General features: G+C 38.3%; 1 protein-coding gene across 4 annotated transcripts in view; it reads left to right on the top strand.

The window, feature by feature from the left end:
• The window catches only part of LOC104366666 (mucosa-associated lymphoid tissue lymphoma translocation protein 1), a 37,105-nt gene extending 18,219 nt beyond the window's left edge, over positions 1–18,886 (top strand). For all 4 annotated transcript variants that reach the window (XM_042804867.1, XM_042804866.1, XM_042804865.1 and 1 more), the window contains 8 exons: positions 889–1,092; positions 5,809–5,986; positions 7,307–7,381; positions 8,464–8,591; positions 12,380–12,529; positions 13,751–13,908; positions 14,731–14,856; positions 15,636–18,886. In XM_042804867.1, coding sequence (XP_042660801.1) covers positions 889–1,092; positions 5,809–5,986; positions 7,307–7,381; positions 8,464–8,591; positions 12,380–12,529; positions 13,751–13,908; positions 14,731–14,856; positions 15,636–16,100 — 1,484 coding nt within the window. In that variant the 3' untranslated portion in view covers positions 16,101–18,886. The remainder of the gene's footprint in view (positions 1–888; positions 1,093–5,808; positions 5,987–7,306; positions 7,382–8,463; positions 8,592–12,379; positions 12,530–13,750; positions 13,909–14,730; positions 14,857–15,635) is intronic.
• The last annotated feature ends 892 nt before the right edge of the window (positions 18,887–19,778 follow it).

Raw genomic sequence — 19,778 nt, 5'->3', positions numbered from 1 at the left:
CCAGCAAAGCTGTGGGACAGTAATTCCTATTGGAGAGGAGAAGTAGCAAACCAGCGAGGAAATGCCTTGCTTTGAATAAGTGTCTTTCTGTAACTTAATGTGCAATCTTTGGATAAAAATCAGGCTAGTGGTCTCTAAAGCATTTCTGTTAATGTGACTTTTTTCCCCTTTCATTGCTGCTTTGTTTACTTACGACAGAATTACTTTGGACTTTATTAAAATCAAAATGAATGTATCTCAAACTATGAGGATATCAGTAGACTTTCCTCCAAAGTTTGTAAATTTCTCATATCTTTGTATAATTGTTTTAACCAGATCAACAGTAAAAAGAAACCGTAACAAACAGAAAAAAGACTTTTTACTTCTGACTTGTAAAAGTTTCCACCTAAATGTACCATGTTTTAGAGAGATGGGACGTGGAGATGTGAAAGTGGTCTTCTGTGTGTGGTGGGGTTTTGTTTGTTTTCTGAGAAGCATAAGAAGGTTTGAGGTTTTTGGGAAAGTATACCGGCCATAGCTTTGGCAACTTGCCATAACAATTTTCACGTTTATTAAATTTCTTCTTTCATGGGGGAATTTAGTAATAGCCTGTGTTTTCCAAAAAATGAAAGAAGTGGGAAATGGCCTTAGTGACTCACTTCTTGACAGATGATGCAGTCTGAGGTGCATCACAATTCAGATACGCTGACTGTCAGACCATGCTGAAATGGTTTTTTGGGTGAGAAGACAGTGGAGCTGTGTTCCTAGTGTAGGATGACTTTTAAAATCATATAAAATATTGTGCCTGAAGTGAGATTGGACATTATTTTCACTTTGGAAGAAATTAAATTTAGAGTTATTGAACCAGTGGAATATATAAATGTGGTTTTTTTTCTTTTGTCTTTGCAGCAACAGACAAGGTGGCTCTGTTAATAGGAAATATGAGCTACTGGAATCACCCCCAACTCAAGGCTCCGATGGTAGATGTCTATGAATTGACCAACTTGCTGAGACAGCTGGATTTCAAAGTTGTTTCTTTGCTGGATCTTACTGAGTCCGAGATGCGAAATGCAGTGGATGAATTTTTACTTCTCCTGGACAAAGGAGTATATGGTAAGAACATGCAACCTTCTGAAGTAGGTCAGTTTTGTGATGTATCAAGTACGCAAACATCTGATACTTACCTCTGCTGGCTCACTGTATGTGATAGCAAAACAAACTTCATGGTAAATAGCATGTATGTAGAATGGGAAAAGTAAATTAAAAACACCCAGCAGCATATCCTTTGACTTTGGTTAAAATGTTATTGTTTATTCTTAGAACAGATAAAATGCTTGAATGTTTTTCTTTAACTACACCTGAAACTGCAGTGCCCTTTTTTCTTTGATAATGCTGATGTGTTTCTCTGCTAAAAGCTGCTGCATCTGTACAGCATATTTGACAACATGCTCTGCAGAAGGTGCACATTTGTACTAAGTCATTAGTATTAGCTTGTAGTAGTTTTTCAGGCAAAAGCAAGACTAGGCTGTTGTGTTGCCTGTGTTAGAGTGTTACGGAAATGAGCTAGCAGTGGAGGAGTTGGAAACTGTAACTGCAGTATACAAGACTATGTGTAGTCTTGGGCAGCAGTCCTGGCTGCCTTTAGGAGAGCTCTTAAACACCTTCTTCGTAAACTTCTGTTGTGTTGTCTTCCTCTCTTCCCTGCGCCTGCGAGTTGATGATATGGCTAGAGCTGGCCAATCCCTTGCCGTGTGTGGCCTGCGAGGTGGTGTTTCCGTGAGGGAGGTGGGGAGCAGTCCTGAGTACAGCATAGAATATGTTCTGGGCTCGCTGGTGGGACCCTTCCCTTCATCCCCTCTCTCTGCCGGATGTCTGCAGAATGCTCTTTGCTTCTGGATTGCCGTCCTTCCGGCGCTCTTTGGGAGGGGCTGCTCTGCTCTCTTAGTCCTCGCTCGCCGGCTCCGTAAAGGTCAGAGGAAGAGGGGTGCTTTGCCTTGGCTGAGCTGCACTGATACCAGGTGTGTTGGGGCGGGGGGGGCAGTGGGACAAAGCAGCAAAGCATTTCTCTCGTGAAGGTGTTACAAACTAAAATACACAGTACAGAAAAAAACCGTTGTGCTTCAGAGTTAGGGTGTAACACTCAGCAGATTGGATGCAATCTTTTATTGCCCTCTTTTTTGACAAGTTTTCATGCTAAGTCGAAATCCTTATTTTGAATTGCTGGTTCTTTTCAGTTATTGTGATACTGTCCTGTCAAGCACAGAATTTTTCATAACGTCCTTGACAGGGAGTGAAAGTTGTGGAAACCTGGATTTCTACTTTGAAAAAGCAAATTGGAGTGAAGATTGTTTGTGAAATTAAAATGTAGTTCTCTTATGTCTGTGCACTTTAAAGAAGTAAAATAAAACAGACGAATTCACATTATCCTTTGCAAAATACACCTTGCATAAGGAAAGGCACTTTTTAAATGGTGTGTTACCTGGTGCTCTGTCTATGCAGAACTGGCTGATCTGACATTTGGCCGTTTATGTCAGAGCCAAAAACTTACATGACATGAAGACTAATTATGGCAGGCTTTCTGATAGCAGTTTTCTTTTTTTGTTCCCTGGGAAATAGGCATGCTTATGCATTTGAGTGAGCTTTTAGATTCTTGCACCTTCTCAATTTTTTTCTATAATTGTTGACATGAATTTAGAAAATAAAGTACTGAAAGGCATTAATAAGATTCTCACCAGCACCATATGAAAGCTCATATAAAGCATATTTTTGCAGTTGTATTTTCTAAGCAAGTTGGTATTTCTGAAAGGTAAGCAGAGCATTCTTCCAGTAGTGTTTGTCAGTAACTACTTCAGTATAAATGGTCGCTTTGTTCCTTCTGGATAGTGGCTATTACCAGCTTAAAGCATATAAAAGATGCTGTCAGTGCACAAATAGATAATGATTTATTGCATTTTTAGTGGGCATAGCTCCAAATAGAAGAGGCATTGTGTCTACTTCTGTTTAGTCCCTGTTACACATATTCATGATGCTTAATATGACATTGTGTAATTCCTGCTTACTGCCAGGAAAGTGGCCTTTCAGATACTGTTCCTTAAGATCAAAAAACTGATGATGATTATCATCTCTAATGTCTTAGTTTATGTTGTCCTACATTTAGGATGCAATTAATACTGTATTCCACAAAGGGTGAAAGCACAGACCCATATGTTTTAAAGGCTAAAAATAGTTAGGCTGCTTTCTTTTTTTTTTTTTTTTTTTTTTTTTTTAAAAAAAAAAAAAAAAAGAAAGCAAGAGAGGCAGATACTACTTAAATGCTGACGTCTATGAGGAACTTGAGCCTACTTAAAATTCTTGTGTCAAAAGTGTCTAATGAGGCCCTCCAAACACATTTACTCTGCTTACTCTGGGTATGCAGAGATTTATTTCTGATCTTGAGCTCAACATAATATCTGTTGCTGATACTCACTAAATAAACATAGCACAGTCATCTGCCAAGGATATAAAAGAAGTGTAGTAGTTATTTCTGAGATATTTCTATTCATTGAGGAAATACTCTGATAAATCATGCTTTACATTAAAGAGACTTGTTTCCTTCAGTCAGTCCAGTTACTTATCTAACATACACTTAGATATATATAGATACATATATATATGTATATATATATAAAATCTCAAATATAACCTTCATTTAGGCCCAGATCCAAACTCTGTGTAAATCAAATTTAAGAGTTTCCTTTTAATTTAGGACCTGACATGGAGTCATGCACTTGGCACTTAATTTTGATCTCTCTTGAAACTACCCAATCTCAGGTAACCATTGGAATCTTACAAATAGCCCAATTGTGCCTTTATTTGTTCAGGTTTTTAGTCATACACTTTAAACTCTCTGCCCTTTGGAATCTAACTTTTGATTTAATAAAGCTGTTGACATTCTCCAAGGCTCTGGCAGATGAATAACCATTAGGCTCCATTGAAGCGGAGCCTTGCGTCCTGGAGTTTACCTTGTATGCACTTGCTGGCTGCTTATCTTGACTATGCATGTTTCCCATAAAAGGCAATTAAGCACCATTGATTGAATGCAGCAGTTTGCAAGGTCTTGGCATAGCTGTTAATGACTTGAGAGTTTACAATTAAAATAGAACTGAACACTTAATTTGAAGGGCTATAGTTATATCTTAGTATTCCTTACAAAACTTGCAGGGCTGTGTGAGAGAAGTATTTTCATTTGTTGTACCTGTCTGTAATGAAAAGGTAAAAACATCTGGCATACCTACCTGCACAAGCTGATTTAAATGTAGATCATTTTAGTATGTTAGGGTAAGGCTTATTTGGCTTTTTCTGAATATTCAAGTTTTGTAGTGACACAAATTTCACAGCTATTTTTAGTAAAAATAATGACGGAAGAAGACCGTATCTGCAGTTAGCATAAATTGTCCAATCTCTGACTTTTATTCAGCTGCAGCACTGTATACTAGTTGAAGTTCTGACCCATAGACTGCTTTGTATAGATAAAAATTCATTTTCAAGACAGAAACTTGCCATAAATAAGCAAAAACAGTGCTGCGACAGACAATAGGAAAATTCCATTTAAACATACAAGCTTCTGGAAACTCCATTTTATGGCAGTGGAGGTTATTAATGCTAAGATCATCTAATCTTACTGCAAATTGATATGACTTTAATATTTGACATCTTTATTCATATAAGTAGAATCTAAGCCCTAGGTTGCAGTTCCCTTTTTCAGGGTTAAGAAAAGGGGGTTTTTAATTCCATGGTATGTTTTCTTTTTACAAAACTATTGCATGTTTTATTGGCGATTTTAAATCTTAAAATATTGTAGAATGTTGTGTATTTACACGAGGGAGATGGTTGTGGGGTAATCTTTTGTGTCTAGGTAAGCATGGAAAGAATTTGTTTCTTTAGTAGACCCACAAGAGTCATGAGTAAACTGTAAAAAGATGTAGATGCAGTCGACTACAAATGAATTGTTAGTAGTCTGGTAATGAGAATGTGCTCTGGAGTCCTACCAAATATGATCGTGGAATAATTTTTTTTTTTTCCTCTCTCTGAATGTAAAAATATTCCTTATCCCTCCCTATAAAAAAGACAAAAACAATTGGAGAAACTGACTGTGCAGAAGAAATGGCAAAACTCAAAGCTTGCAAAATGATCTCATAGTGCAAGCAAGGTTTTTCTCTGATTTTTTTTCTAGTTGAAGTACTTTTAAGAATTGCCAATGATTAATGGTAAGTAAAAAAAAAAAATTGAAGGAGAAGAATTTTAAGGATGACAGCATCTCTCATTTAAAAAAAACTGATTCCATCCAAACTGTTCAGTGTTATTTTTTTTCTATCTATAAAATCTGCACTGATTCACAGCTAGTCAAAGCTTTGTAACTGCACACGTGGAGATGTTTTACAGTTGGCCCATTTTCTGTTCATGTCTGTGAGCTGTACATAACAGATTATTTCTGTTAGAGATCATAATTATTCTTAAAGCTTTTTAAGAGTATTTATCTTTGGGTATTTGCTGCAAATACCTAATTGATTGTATTGCACGAGTTATTTTATTTCTTGTTTTCATTTCTTGTGTCTGTATATTGGGAAGTTGATGTTAATGTGGTTTCGCCCCGCCTCCCCTTCCTTCCTGTATTAACAGAGGCACACTGATGTTTAAAAAACTGTTTGGAGTAGCTTGAATGATCTTAATCTCCCACAGACACATAGTGTGAACATAGTGCATGAAGTTTTTGACCATGCTAAAATTTATAGAAATGTTCCAATGTATTCCTGAACTGTGTTTTCAGTCACGTATATTTTGAACTCTCAGGTTTGTTATACTATGCTGGCCATGGCTACGAAAACTATGGAAACAGTTTCATGGTTCCTATTGATGCTCCAAATCCCTACCGATCTGCAAACTGTCTGTGTGTGCAGAACATCCTCAAACTAATGCAGGAAAAAGAGACAGGACTTAATGTATTCCTACTGGATATGTGTCGGAAAAGGTATGATCTCATAATTCATTAATAGTGAGAACTGACATTAGAGGTTTGAGGGATGTTTTTGCTTCACGATGGAGGGAGAGGATATAATGACTGTAGTTTTGGAAACCAACTATGAAGTTCAGTTTATTCACTGAAGCAACAGACTAAAACTGAGCCTGTTTTAAAAATGAACAAATAAAACTGAACAGCCGCTTTGAGAGAATAGCAAGGGATCTTGAGAGAAAGCTGGATTTCACACGGAGGAAAAATCTTTAATCTAGGCTGAGAATTCACTGTACTTGAATGTTCATGGTTCTGAGAATTCACAGCCTGCACCTGAGAGCTTTTAAAATCAACAGGATTCATTCATAGACTTTTTTTGCCTTTGATCAGCTGGTGATCAGACTTCCTGTTTCCACAGGTAGATACTTGCCTCTTGATTCGAATGACATTTCTTTTTTTCTTTTTTTTTGGTGATTGTTTAAAAGTTATAAAGCATAATTCTTATTAGATAAAAGTGAAATTTTGCATCTTAAGGAAGAAAAATGACCCTTTCCCCTTACATCATTAACCATCTTCATCTTTACAGGAAGGAAGGAGAATCCATATGATCAAAGGCATGTTAAATTGACAGAAGGACTGAAGTGAAGTGCTCATTTGGGCTGCTTTTATGCTGGGGATGTTGTATCTTTATTTAGAGCTTAACTCAACTGGTTTATCGAATTTCTCTAAACAAAGTACCATTTTCTTTCCAAGTTAAGACACTACTGTGCCTGATTAAACTTGCACTTGAAAACAGCTCTTTAGTCAGCACTTCTGAAAATTGGTCTCTAAGGAATGTTTCATAATAGACAATTGCTAGTGCTTCAGTGTTTGTAGAGCCTCTAAACTTCACTGGTAATGAAATGCCAGTCACCCAGTTCAGCTTCACAGTCTGCTGTCCAAATAGCAAATACAGCTACATAGGCTTCATGTTAACCATGCAGACACCATGTTTTAAAAAAAGATGTAAGTTCATATAGTTTTTGCTATAGTCTAAAATGGTTAGTTATCAGAAATTGGTTTTGAAGAGATTGTAGCAAGCTCTATATTGGTTAGTATAGCATGGCCTCATCTAGGTAATGCGTGATATCTGGCTGTGTCTTTACGTTGTCTTCACGAAGACTGTTGTTGATGCCAATTTTTGTCTTTCAGTAGTCAGCATTCATTCCAGAATTGTAGGAGATAAAAAAAATTTACTGTTTCTGAACTATTCTGTTTCGGTATTTTGAACAACTGTAGAGTTTGTTACCATTGTTCTCAAATAATTATTTTACTTTTTTGTGTTTCCATTTATTGCAGAAATGAATATGATGACACAATTCTTATCTTGGATGCTCTGAAGGTTACAGCCAACATTGTTTTTGGATATGCAACGTAAGGAAACTTTTCTCTTGCTATGCCACAGAGGTTTTGAAGTCAGAAGTGACCACTGCGATTGTATAACTAATCTTTTACAGAAAAATACTAACTGTGCTGTTAAAGGACCAATAATTTATATCCATATCTGTCCTCATGCTACCTTTTTTACTTTGTTTGAATCATTCCACGGTCTAACTGACTGTAGTCGTGCATATGTAATGATTTCACAGTATTTAATGTTCCCATTCAGATGTAAGGTAACACCAGTGAGAGAGCTGCATTCAGCAAACCAGAAACAGCTGGACAGTGTTCCTGATCTTTTTCTAAAGTTGACTTGTAGGAGTGCTCTACTCATCTAAGTATTGTTTATTAGACATGAAAAAAAACCACAGAGAAGAAAAAAGCAAATTTTACCCTCAGACCCATAATGTTCTGTTTCTTTGTGCTAACGAGGAGGGGGGAATTATGTCCTGTGTGTTCCTGATGGTACCTACTGCACTGTGAGCTTGTACAGAAGGTTGAGTACTGCGGAGCGGTTGATGAGCTGCAACCTACACACAGCGCTCTCTTCAGTCATGCGTCTCCTGTTAATGCAAGTTAAATTTATAGAAAAAAAAAAAAAAAAAAGTGTTAGAAATATAAATTAATGGATTATTGGAGGAATAGCATATAGATTGGCCCCTGTGTCTCTTGTTCTGGGTGTAAAGAATGACGTTACAACTGCAGTTGAAACTTTTTGAAGAGGTTACTTAAGCAGAAGGCTAAATAATAACCTCTCTATCAGTTTTCAAGTCAAGTGCAAAAGCTGTTGAATAGAAGTAGTCAAGAGCTTTAATAACATTTTCTGTGAGAGATTTTAAGCTCCTCATATAAACAGTTTGACATTAGCCCTGGTCTGTGGCTTGAGTGTAAGTGAACTCTTGCCAGGATGAGTTGCTTGCAAATGAACATGAAGGAGCAGGTTGGCCTTAGACACAACCTGGTAGGGTTTCTTTCCCCTGTTTCCAACATAACTTTACTCCTTTTGTCCTCATGTTGATCTTAATCATGCAGATGTTTTGGTGTTTTTTCCTTGTCTCATACTGGTCATCTTACAGGTGCCAAGGAGCAGAAGCTTTTGAAATTCAGCAGTCGGGGTTGGCCAATGGAATATTCATGAAGTTCTTGAAGGACCGTTTGTTAGAAGACAAGAAGATTACTGTACTGCTCGATGAGGTTGCAGAAGGTGAACTCCAGCTTACTGCACTAACAGGCTTCTCAGCCTGTGTTACTAAAAACTTCTTTGCTTAGATGTCATTCTTGTCACGGTGAATGTGTTAGACTACTTTAAGCTCTTTTGTGTTGCATTTTGTTAAAATAGCAGCTTTTATCAAGAAGTGGGTGCTACTGGGCAGCACATCAACAAAGATCATGATATTATAAAGGGATTTGATCTTCTTTAGCAATCAATTTTATAGTCTCCTTTTTAGTGAACCTTATTTGTTCCGAGTATCTTTCTGGATGGACCTTTGAATTGTCCATCCACAAAAATTACTCTTCTGTCTAGTGGAGTTAGCTGCTGGTTATTTCCACCTTCGTTTAAACAATTAACTGAGTTCTATCTACCTCAAACTGCTATAGTGCTGATAATTATTAGTTCTCTATCAAAGGCTATAAGCGCATTATAAAGGGCAATCCACTGTTTTAATATGCCTGATTCAGTAATTGTCTTTTATAGTTGATCAGAGAAGTGCTAAAGTGAAAACTGTTGAGGGAAAATGTATTGCTTCTGTGCAAACATTTGCTCGAAACGTAGGAGAATAGATATGGCCGTTAACAAAGAGCTGACTGGGTGAGATTTAGTTACTTGTAGGTAATGTTTGTAATCGGCCAAGTTCTGCTGTGGTTTCCAGTGTACTTGGTGCAACTGCAGGTCTCATAATTTTGCCCAGTCTTGTCTTTTGACAGGAATCCAAAAAGCAGAAAAAAATCCAGGAGATTCCTAAGTGCACAGTAAAGTTCTGCTGTCAACAAGTCACAATGTGGAAAACTAAATGCAAAGATTAAACCAACAGAGCTTCTGTCAGTGCTCTGCTGAGGAAAGGAAAGAGATCATTGGGTTGACTAGCTGCAATATAAGCATGGAATTTATGTCAAATTGATGGCAACAGGAATCCAGAATACCCTCAGGATGTAAACTGAAATGAGATTGTTCTTGGTTATGGTTTGTTTGTCTGGTAAATATTCTTATATATATTCTCTGTCTTTTTGCTTATATTTGGTGTGCTGCTTGGCTAGATCCCATAAAACAAATTTACCATTCTGTATTTTCAGTCTTACCTGTTAAACTTTCCATGAACTTTTTGCGAAAAGTTAAATAACATTTCGGAAGATCTCAGAATTATCCTGACAAGATAGAATCGGTAGATGGTAAAACTAAAATGATTATTCCAAAGCCTAGGGCTGAAGTTGGTTGGTTGGTTTGTTTTTTTTTATCTCTTGGGACGATGTGTTGTTCTTCTTTTGCCAGGTGCAGTGAAACAGAGTGCTTTTTGCATTAAGATCTGTACTTTTTATTTCTTACAGTACTTCTCAATTTTGCCATTATCTAAATACAAAGGAAGAATTTGAGAACTTGCTGTCCTCTTGTTTGCAGTGGTAGAAACTAGAGCTAGTTAGCTATAGCTGTGTTCCCTGAAAACCTGGCAGAAGCTCTAATAAAGCTCCTCCTGCTCGATGCTCACCAGCTGCTGTATTTAGGCCCAAATTCATTAAGACCTCAATCCTGACACTTTGTTTTGAAGCAGGCCCCACTATCTTCTCTTTCTTTCATCTTTCTTGCCTTCTGAGACACTCTAACTGTTCCTGCTTTGTGAAAAGAGAACCCTGCAATCCACTCATCCTATCATCAATACTATGTAGTATATGTATATACTATGTCTTTAGATTTTTTATCACGCATTGTCAGCCTGTTCAAAGCAGGAGTAGGAGTAGAATAGACACCCGCTTGCATTCTGCAATGGTCACAAACCAATCAATCTTTCAACTTGCATAAGAAGTTTACATAATTTATAATGAACAAATATCAAAAAATATTCTTACTCTCATCTTCTCCTCATCGTTTTTGTCATTGCTTTTGGGTGTTCTTAAGTGAATTAGTATTCTCTGAGATTTCTCTCTCCCCTACCTTCGTGGCTTCCCCATAAGAACAAGTCACAATTCCGTTGGCACCCGTTCTCCCTACACTTCCCCCAAATGTCCTGTAAAATACAAGTGACTGTCACTGCTTCGTCTGTACTGCCAGGTTGATGTCACATGCTGTAGATGTTCTGATGTGTGACCTAGTACTTATCTCATTCTTGAACTCAGAGTGGAGAGAAAGATGGATGTGACAGCCATTGTTGTCAGGATTGCCAGATACTGGGTGTTAGTGAGTATGCTGGTGCACTGATGACACTTGAAAGTGTTCCAGAGGAGTATTCACATTAAAAATGTTACATGTAAACACCCTTCATTATTTCAGGGTTTTTTTTATGAACTCCTAAATGGCTATTTTCCAGGATTTTTTAAATTCCCTTTGCAGGCCATGGGTTTTGGCTTTCTGCATGCAACAATACTATCTGAAAATGTCACCTTTAAATGTAATTGAACCAAATATAGAGAGACCGTAATAAATTGGAGTAAGTTTGAATTGCAGACTGGTTAAAATTGGAAAGGGGCTCTGGGGATTGTCAAGTCCACCCCTCTTGCTCAAAGCAGAGTAAGCTAAGGCTGGTTGCTCAGGACCTTGTCCATGTGAGTTTTGAATGTCCCCACGGATGGAGACTCCACTGTCTCTCTGTACAACCTGTCCCAGTATTTGATCACCCTTAGAGTAAAAGGTTGTTTCTTATGGTTAAGTGGAACTTTATTTCAGTTTGCATCTGCGTCCTCGTGTACTGTCACTGGTCAACTGAGAATAGTCTGGCTCTGTCTATTTTACATTCCCTCGTCAAGTATTTATACATATTGATAAGTCTCATGAGCCATGTTCTCTCCAGTCTGAACAGTCTCAGCTCTCTCAGCATCTCCTCGTACAAAAGGTGCTCCAGTTCACTCATACTTCTCTCATATGAGAGGTGTTCCAGGCCCCTCATCTCGGTGACCCTTCATTGCACCCTCTCCAGTATATATATGTCATTCTTGTACTGGTGAGCCCAGCAGTGGACCTAGCACTCCAGATACGGCCTCTCCAGTGCTGACCAGAGAGGAAGGATCTCCTCCCTTGGCCTGCTGGCAACGCTATTCCTGTTGGCTGCCTTTGCCACAAGAATGCGTTGCTGGCTCGTGGTCAGCTTGGTGTCCAGCAGGTCCCCAAGGTCCTTCTCTGCAGAGCTGCTTTCCAGCAAGTCAGTCCCCTTTCTGGACTGGTGCCTGAGGTTATTCCTGTCCAGGAGCAGGACTCAGTGTTTCCAATTGGTGAACTTCATGAGATTCCTCTCTGCCCAATTCTACAGACTGTCCAGGTCCCTCTGAATGGCAGCACAACCCTCTGCTGTATCAGCCACTCCTCAGTTTTTAATTGTCTGCAAACTTGCTGAAGTTGCATTCTGTCCTGTCATCCAGGTCATTAGTGATGATGTTAAATAAACAGTATTGGACCCTTTACCGACCCCTAAAATACACCACTTGTCTCCAGTTCTTTAGAAATCCCCTCTAATTCTGTTATTCACATTCTTGAAATTAGTCACTTTAAATAAGACCTTACTGAATCAGAGCTGTGATACTGCTTGAACTGGTTTTGGAAAACATGTGGGCATGTTGACTAGGACACATGCAAAACCCTCAGGATTCTCTGCAGGCATCTGGCATGCTGTTTCAGCCTTCAGTGGATGAATAGCTGAGCAATGAATACTTCTAAAACTACAAGTTCTTATGGATGTGCTGACACTGGCATAACCATAGCAACCACACAGCATTGCAGTGATGTATTTAATTTAGTTAGAATTTCAGCAGCGTTGATTTTGAAATAAACTATATGCATCTTATTTTTAGATATGGGCAAGTGTCACCTTACCAAAGGCAAGCAAGCTTTGGAGATCCGCAGCAGTTTGTCTGAGAAAAGGGCATTAACTGATCCCGTTCAACAAACAATATCTTCTGCGGAGTCTCTGGCACGGAACCTACAGTGGGCCAAAGCTCATGGTATAGTACAGTCTGCTTTTAGATGATCCTACTGGCACGATGGGAAAAATAAGAGAATGTATGTCCATAATAATCTCTAGACTGTGGGTTGTGATATTGAATAGAAATGGAAGAAATTCAAGTCCGTATCTGCATTTTCATTAGTATGTTCAGATCTTGGAAATTTTTCAGTTGGGCTTTACCTCTGCATGAGGTTGTAATGAACAAGGTGACATGTAGAACTCATCCTGAGTAGGTATGTTTAAGACCACTCAAGCACTGTAGGGGAGACATATATGATGTCTGCCTGCTAGGATAATCTCCCAGTAGTCTGTTTGTGTCTAACAGTGACACTTTTAAGACATCGTTAATCTCATTCTAGAATTATCACCTAAAATAGCCAGGTGAACTGTATGGTAAAAGTGCGTGATGAAAAGGAGTTTTCAGTGTATGCAACTAAAGAAAATAAAATAAAGGTGAGATCAGTCCCACGCTTTCTAGACTTCTTTTAAGAAGGACAGTGAGGTTTAAGACCTTTTGATATTTTTCACCTTAACATGTTGGACTACGTTTTAAAATTTCTTTGACAGATTGGGCAGCGGGTCAGGGGTGACATTTTTAAGACAGCTAGTCATGTAGGCAGATTCTTTCACAGATGTAGATTTTTATTTGTGGAATCAAGCTCTTAATTCCTGTTTGATAAATAATTGAAATGCAAAACAAAAATTACAAAGACATAATGTTATCTTATGGTTTATTTAAGCCATGCATTGAAGGGAAAGTGTTTGGAATTTGGGAAGAGAATAACCTTTATATTTGTATAAAGATATGTATGTGATAATGTTAAATAACCCACTTCCAGTGGGAGTAGAAAAATCAGTACAAGGCGTACAGACACAGAATGATGTCACTGACCCTTGAGCACTTTCAGAGATATTACAGTAGTTCAGATAGTTACAGTAAACGTGGCCTTGATGGTTGCACTGGGAGATAGAAGTCGAGTCAGCTCTCGCTGGAAGTGTCTGCCAGTTACCATGTGATACTAGTGAACAGTGTTGCTGCTGGGTTAGCTTCTAGCCTGGTTTGCTTTGGTCTAAACAGGTAAATGATAGGTAGGAGGAGGGCAGGAGGAAGAGGTCTATACCGTTTAAAACTTCTGAATTTAAAAACAAAATTAAAGAAAGTAGAAAATACATTTGCTAAGTTTTATTTAGAACGTAATGATATGTTATTTATTTGCAGAGCTTCCAGAAAGTATGTATCTTGAATTCAAATGCGGTGTTCAGATTCAGTTGGGGTTTGCAGCCGAGTTTTCCAATGTCATGATAATCTACACACGAATAGTAAAGAAGCCACCTGAAATAGTAGTTTGCAGAGCCTACGTTACAGACTTCGCACTCGTAAGTGCTTCCTATTGGTGTCTTGGTGATCTCCTTCCACTGAAGTTGAAAATTGTCTGTTCTGTCCATCTCAAACTGCACCTTTTGTAATAAAATGGGTCTAAACTGTTGAAATCAGGTGCTTACTTTTTTTTAAAATGCATATTTTTAATAGCTATTGAAAAACATTAAAATTAATCTGGGGTCATCTTTTTCAAAGTCTCCTTTGGTTTTCCTTGTCAAATATCAAGTATTTATTATATTTAATTAAAGAAGTTAAATGTCAGTAGAGGCTACGTGAGTTGAGGACACATCTACCTTGTAGGGCAACATTTCTTTAGGCTTTAGTTTTACAGTTCTTTGCACCTGGGCGATCCTGTGCAGTTCTATTGATGTTATTCAGCTGATTGTAGTGAAGTGAAGGATAAGAGTAAAACAGAAAGCTCCTTGGGGCAAAAAACCTTTTTTTGATAGCTATGAAAGAGGAAATGGAGCAGAAAACCTTTTTAGACGGAACAAACAGGACACTTCTGATGCTTTATGAATACAGTATCTGAGTTAATGTGCATAATAAATACATGTATTTTTAGCTAACAGAATTAGTGCTATAGTACTGTACTTCATAGTAGAAGTTCGGTAAAAAAAAAGCAACTGAAATGTAAACCCTTCTGTTGTGACTAACAGTGGTTTCAGCAGCTTTTGCAAGTAATCCAAGACTGGTGTTTTCTTTCCTTTTAAGAAGAAGAAGAAAATGCTGACTTTATAAAAAGAAATACTGCTAACTATTTTATGATCTACAAATTCCATACCCTCGGTTAAGTTCTCATTTCTTTCTTACAACAGGACCTGGATGTGGATCCTAAAGAGGCCAATAAAGGAACTCCTGAGGAAACCGGAAGCTATTTAGTATCAAAGGACCTCCCCAAACACTGCCTCTACACCAGGCTCAGTTCACTGCAGAAACTAAGGGTTAATATGTATTATTTTTCACAAGTTTGTTCAGATAATTTAGATTAATCATGTTGCTTTGCAGTTCTGTTGAGGTAGCTGTGTATTGTCTGCATAGTAAGTAACATGTTATTTGGAGGGAAAAAAATGGCTAATAGCACAATTTAGTGAGTTTACTTTCTTAGCTGAAAAATAAAAGCCAGGAAATCAATACATATGCAATCCTGATACCATTGTGCAAGGCACTTTGTATTTTCTAGGGCTGTACTGAGCTTTGACAACTTGGTTATTTTTGCGAAGATCATCTGTTGCGCACTGTGAGGATGTTACTATGCCCTGTAGTACAAGAAGAATGTGACCTGAAGCAGAGCTGCACCTTACAGAGTCAGTAGTAGGAGCTGAAAATGTTAGGTATCATTTCCTTCCATTCCAACCCGTGCTCTTGGGCATGCAGTTTTGGAAGGGTTCTCACATCAACATACTGTGGCACTGTTAAGTTTATCTGTGTATCTTTGTGTCATGAACATCTGTGCTGGACATCATTTGGTATCTCTTCCTCAGTGCTTTTGGCAGCTGGTATAATACAAGTGCTTCTAGAAATAAGGACTGTCAGGTGAGCAAGTATTAACCAAAAGAGGTCCTCAGTAAACAAGTCTTGCCTGATATATGTCTGTAGCTCCTAAAAAGGTTAGTCTCCTTCTCCAATAGAGCGTGCCTCTGTAAGTGTTTCCTACATTTATCTGGGGAGGAAGTGTAACTTTCTTTTTTTTTCTTTCTCTCTCCCCCTCCTCCTTTTGTAGGAACACTTGATCTTCACTGTTTGCTTGCACTATGAGTATCCAGGAATAGAAGATACAATGGATGAAAGAAAGGAAGTTAATGTTGGGAAGCCCCTTATTGCTAAATTAGGCCTTCATCATGGATTCAAAAATAATAACTGTCTCCAGACCTGTTGCATGGCTAATAATCCTTTCCATAATCAAATAGAATCAAGTCCAGTGACAACTAAATACTACATCCCTAGTCATTGCCAACCAAATTCCTGTCCAGGCGTTTACCATCCAAACCGTGTTTGTTCAGACAGCATCAGACAGCCAGAGGCATGTTCTTGCAATGGGACTTCAAGGATATTGGCTGCAAGACATGAAGTACGGAATTACTCATTCCCTGTGGAAAAGAGTAATATACCAGTAGAGACCACTGATGATACTGTTGAACTGGAATTCCTTCTCTCTGACAACCTCCGATTCTCTAAACAGCAGTAGCTGTGATATGTTCAGAATTTGAATAGGGGACCTTCCACACTGCTTATCCGTCTTCTGGAGTTTGGGGACTTCAGCACAAAGGGATTGTAGAGTCTGGAGGTGGTACTGGGAACGAGGTGGTGGTGAAAGTTTTTCAGATCCAAAGAGATGAAACTGGGCTGATAGATGTAGGAATGAAAAAGGCATCAATTGTTTTTTTGTTTGTTTTTTTTTTTTTCCCCTACCATCTGACATTTAATTCAGGAAAAAAACCTGAACTCCTCAGAGTTTCCATTCTCTGGCAGTCAAGCAGCTAACAAAGAGGCAGTCATGCATTTCTGGGAGGAAGCTGCCTATCTCTGCGAAGGAGTGAATGCATAAAAGCCTGGCTGATGTCAAAGTTTCTCTTGAGATAGTAAAGCCTTAGATCTTCCCAGCTGCTTCTCCAGTACCTACTGGAGTTATAAAATCTACTGTAAATGTATTTTTTGTAAATCTTCTGTTTTCAGAGAGGAATTGATCATCCTATACAAAAACAAGATAAGCATGTATAGCTGTCAGAGGAAAAAATGTTGACAGAATTAAGCAGGAAGATGAATTTCCATGTCCTCTATGATTGAATATGATTTTTAAAAATGCGTTAGCCCCAAAATGGTGTATACACCTTTCTCTCTTCCATCTTTCATTTGTTCATTATCCAGGGATTTCTTTTTACATACTGCATTAAAGTAAAGTTGTATATGTTTATATATGTTGTAACAGCCCTCTATTGAGTATGTAAGATGACGCATAATGTAAAGGAACTGAACAAAGAGGGAGCTTTTACAGAAGTGAAGATATTGTGTTTTAGTATTCCGGAGTTAAGAATACATCTCCTTCAAGCCTCAGTTTCTCTTCTTCCTCATATACATACGTATTAGGATCAGTCAGTAACGTTCTGGGCCCTTGGATGTAGCTAATAACCAGTTTTGGCTACATTCTCCTCTCTCAGGGCCAGATGTCCAGTGTCTGGCAACAACTGACAGATGGATAAAGAACTGTGCAAGGAAAACAAAACCTGAACAGAACTAGTAAACTAATATTATCGCTTTTTTTTAAAGCGAACTACAAATCATCAGAGGGAGCAAAGTCACAGATTCATACTGTAGTGGACTGTTCTTGTGATAATCTTTCTCTTACATAACACACTTAAGGTTTTTGCTGATCTCATTCAGGAAAAGTGGTCTTTTCATGTTCTGGAAGAACACTAAATAGAAAAGTGAGGAAAAAATGCCTGTTCATAGCAAGCAATGTGTTGTATAGTTAGTCACACAGTAAGAAGTGCTGAAAGCTAAGAATAAGTGAGCAAGATGAGTGAAAACTTTGGGGTTCTTCAGGGTGAAGTATAAGGGTAGTGTTCCTGGACACCAGCCACTGCTTCCCTGAGGCAATTTTAAAAAACAAACCCTACTTAGTTGTTTATAATTTCTATTCATTCAAATAAAATTTCTAAAAGTCTACCCTAAAACTGTGAAAATCCGAGAAAGCTTCCAGTACACACAAACTTATAAAAGGTAAAGCAACTTTAAATGCAGTCTGCTGGAGGTGAGGGACACTTGCTTCACGTCACGACCTGGCTCTTCGCGTACAGCCCTACATGTGTGCGTTTGCTCTGGAGCTCAGACGTGGGGTTCTCTGCACAGACTAGACGCCAGAAGTAAGCTAGTCTTCTAGGTCCTCCGGCCTCTGAGCCCCAGAAGCTCCCTACTGGAGACAGAGGCATAGCCACCTTCAGAAGACAGTTGATCCTGTGCTGAAAGGCAAATGAGCTACTTCCCTGTGGTGCTTTATTGCTTTGTTGAACGAAGAGGACAGGATGACCTAGCTTGGGCTAGCTGCCAAGCTTTTTACGCGATGTAAAATTTATCGATCTGTGTTCAGAAAAGGGCAGTTTTGCATACCAAACTTTTGTATTTTCAGGTTGAATAGTTTGGTCAAAAAAGACACGTTAGGTTTTTTTAATGTTTGGTTTTGTTTCAAAATACTGAAGAATCTGTGACTTGCCTGTGTATCTGCAGAGGAGTGTGACAACACTGATGGTTTATTAGGTCTTTAAAAGTCTTGATGCTTTGAAAGCATGAAAATATCTGGGTGTAAGGTAATGAAAATTCAAGGGAGTTTTCAGATATAGGTAGTAGCCTCTCCTGCCCTTGTAATATTGATAAGCAGTATTGGTTTAATTAAGGTCCCTGTCATGAAATAATTTTTTACTTTAGAAAAATTGTTGTAGTGCTTTTCATTAAGTAGGTAGCAAAAATTAAAAATAACTGAATCTCATTGATACGGTGGACAAATCATTTTAAATCTTCAGTTGAGAGTGCTGCCTGCTGGTGGGATCTGGTAATCTTCCAACATGTTGTCTGGACACTGAGGGAGGTGCTGTATGTGGTCCTAACAAGTTTCAGATGGAAATGTTAATGCATCATTAACTACATCTGTTGATCTTCAAATTCGTGTGTGCTGAAAGGTGGATATATGTACATGGATACTAATGTAGTTAATTCCAGAGTGACAGCCATGCTTGAAGTATTCTGCGAATGAGCTTGAGTTTCTGATTTTCTCCTGGAGGGTATTAAATAATGAAATATTTATTGATGAATGAGATGTACCTGTGCATTAACTATCCTGTGCAGTTGACTTCTAAAACAAAAATTATGGCTTGAGACATGGACTAGTACTGTAATATTTACTTTGTCACAGTTTCCTAATTTGTATAAAAGCTTACTCTGTTTCTTACGGCGTAATAAACTGTTGTTCACACAATGCTATATCTGTACATATGTAGTTGCTATGTTCTCCTACTCCTCACAGTTTAAAAAGCCCAAAACTTTATTAAAACAAAACATATAATGATAAAAAAAAATCCTTAACAAAAAAAGAAGGGGAAATCTGAATTATGAGCTTCAGGTCAAGTTAAAACATCTCTGCATCTTGGGCCTGTACAGGCTTCTCAAACTGTGCACCTAAAAGATGTTTGTTTTGGTTTTTGGGTTTTTTTTTTTTTTTTGTAAGTTTGTATGCCTTCTAGCTTCTGCTACCCCAGCTGTACTGCTGGTTAAACCTAAGCGATCCTTCTCCGTTGCCTTGCAAAGATACCCAAGCGATAATATAATAATTTATAATTATGTAATATGTTATATTCTTGTAATATGTTGTCAGTTTTCTTGGGAAATGTGGATAGAGAAAGAATGCAATTATTAAACCTTAGAAGCTGTCCAGAGAAGGGCAGGGGACTCACTAACTATTTGCTTGTTTATTTGCAGGTGCACTCCATGGCACGGGAAGGGCTGCCAGGAGCAGCAGTGCTGATGTGTGAGTAGCTGTCTCCTGCCATGATTTAAAATTAACCGTGGGCAGTCGGCTGGTGCTTTACAGTGGAATAGCCGGTCAGTGCTTGGTGAATTTTTTGTTACTAGAGAGCTTTAACGTACATTGATTAGTTCTCAGTTTTAGTACACAGTCCAATGGTACACAGTCTCTGTCAGCCTAGGTAGGAACCTTTGAGGATCTATACCTAAGATGCCTGTAAATGTAACTATATAAGAACATGGCAAAGAGAACGTTGCAGAACTGTAGAGATTGGAGAGGGGCCTGTGCAAATTATCTGACAAAACTCTACCTGTGGCAGTAGGGCCTGTGGAGGAAAACTTTATTGTTCTG

The sequence above is a fragment of the Tyto alba genome, unplaced genomic scaffold, assembly GCF_018691265.1.
Source record: "Tyto alba isolate M040663 unplaced genomic scaffold, T.alba_DEE_v4.0 Super-Scaffold_42, whole genome shotgun sequence".
Taxonomy (NCBI): Eukaryota; Metazoa; Chordata; class Aves; order Strigiformes; family Tytonidae; genus Tyto; species Tyto alba.
This window is presented reverse-complemented; position numbering and strand designations above follow the sequence as displayed.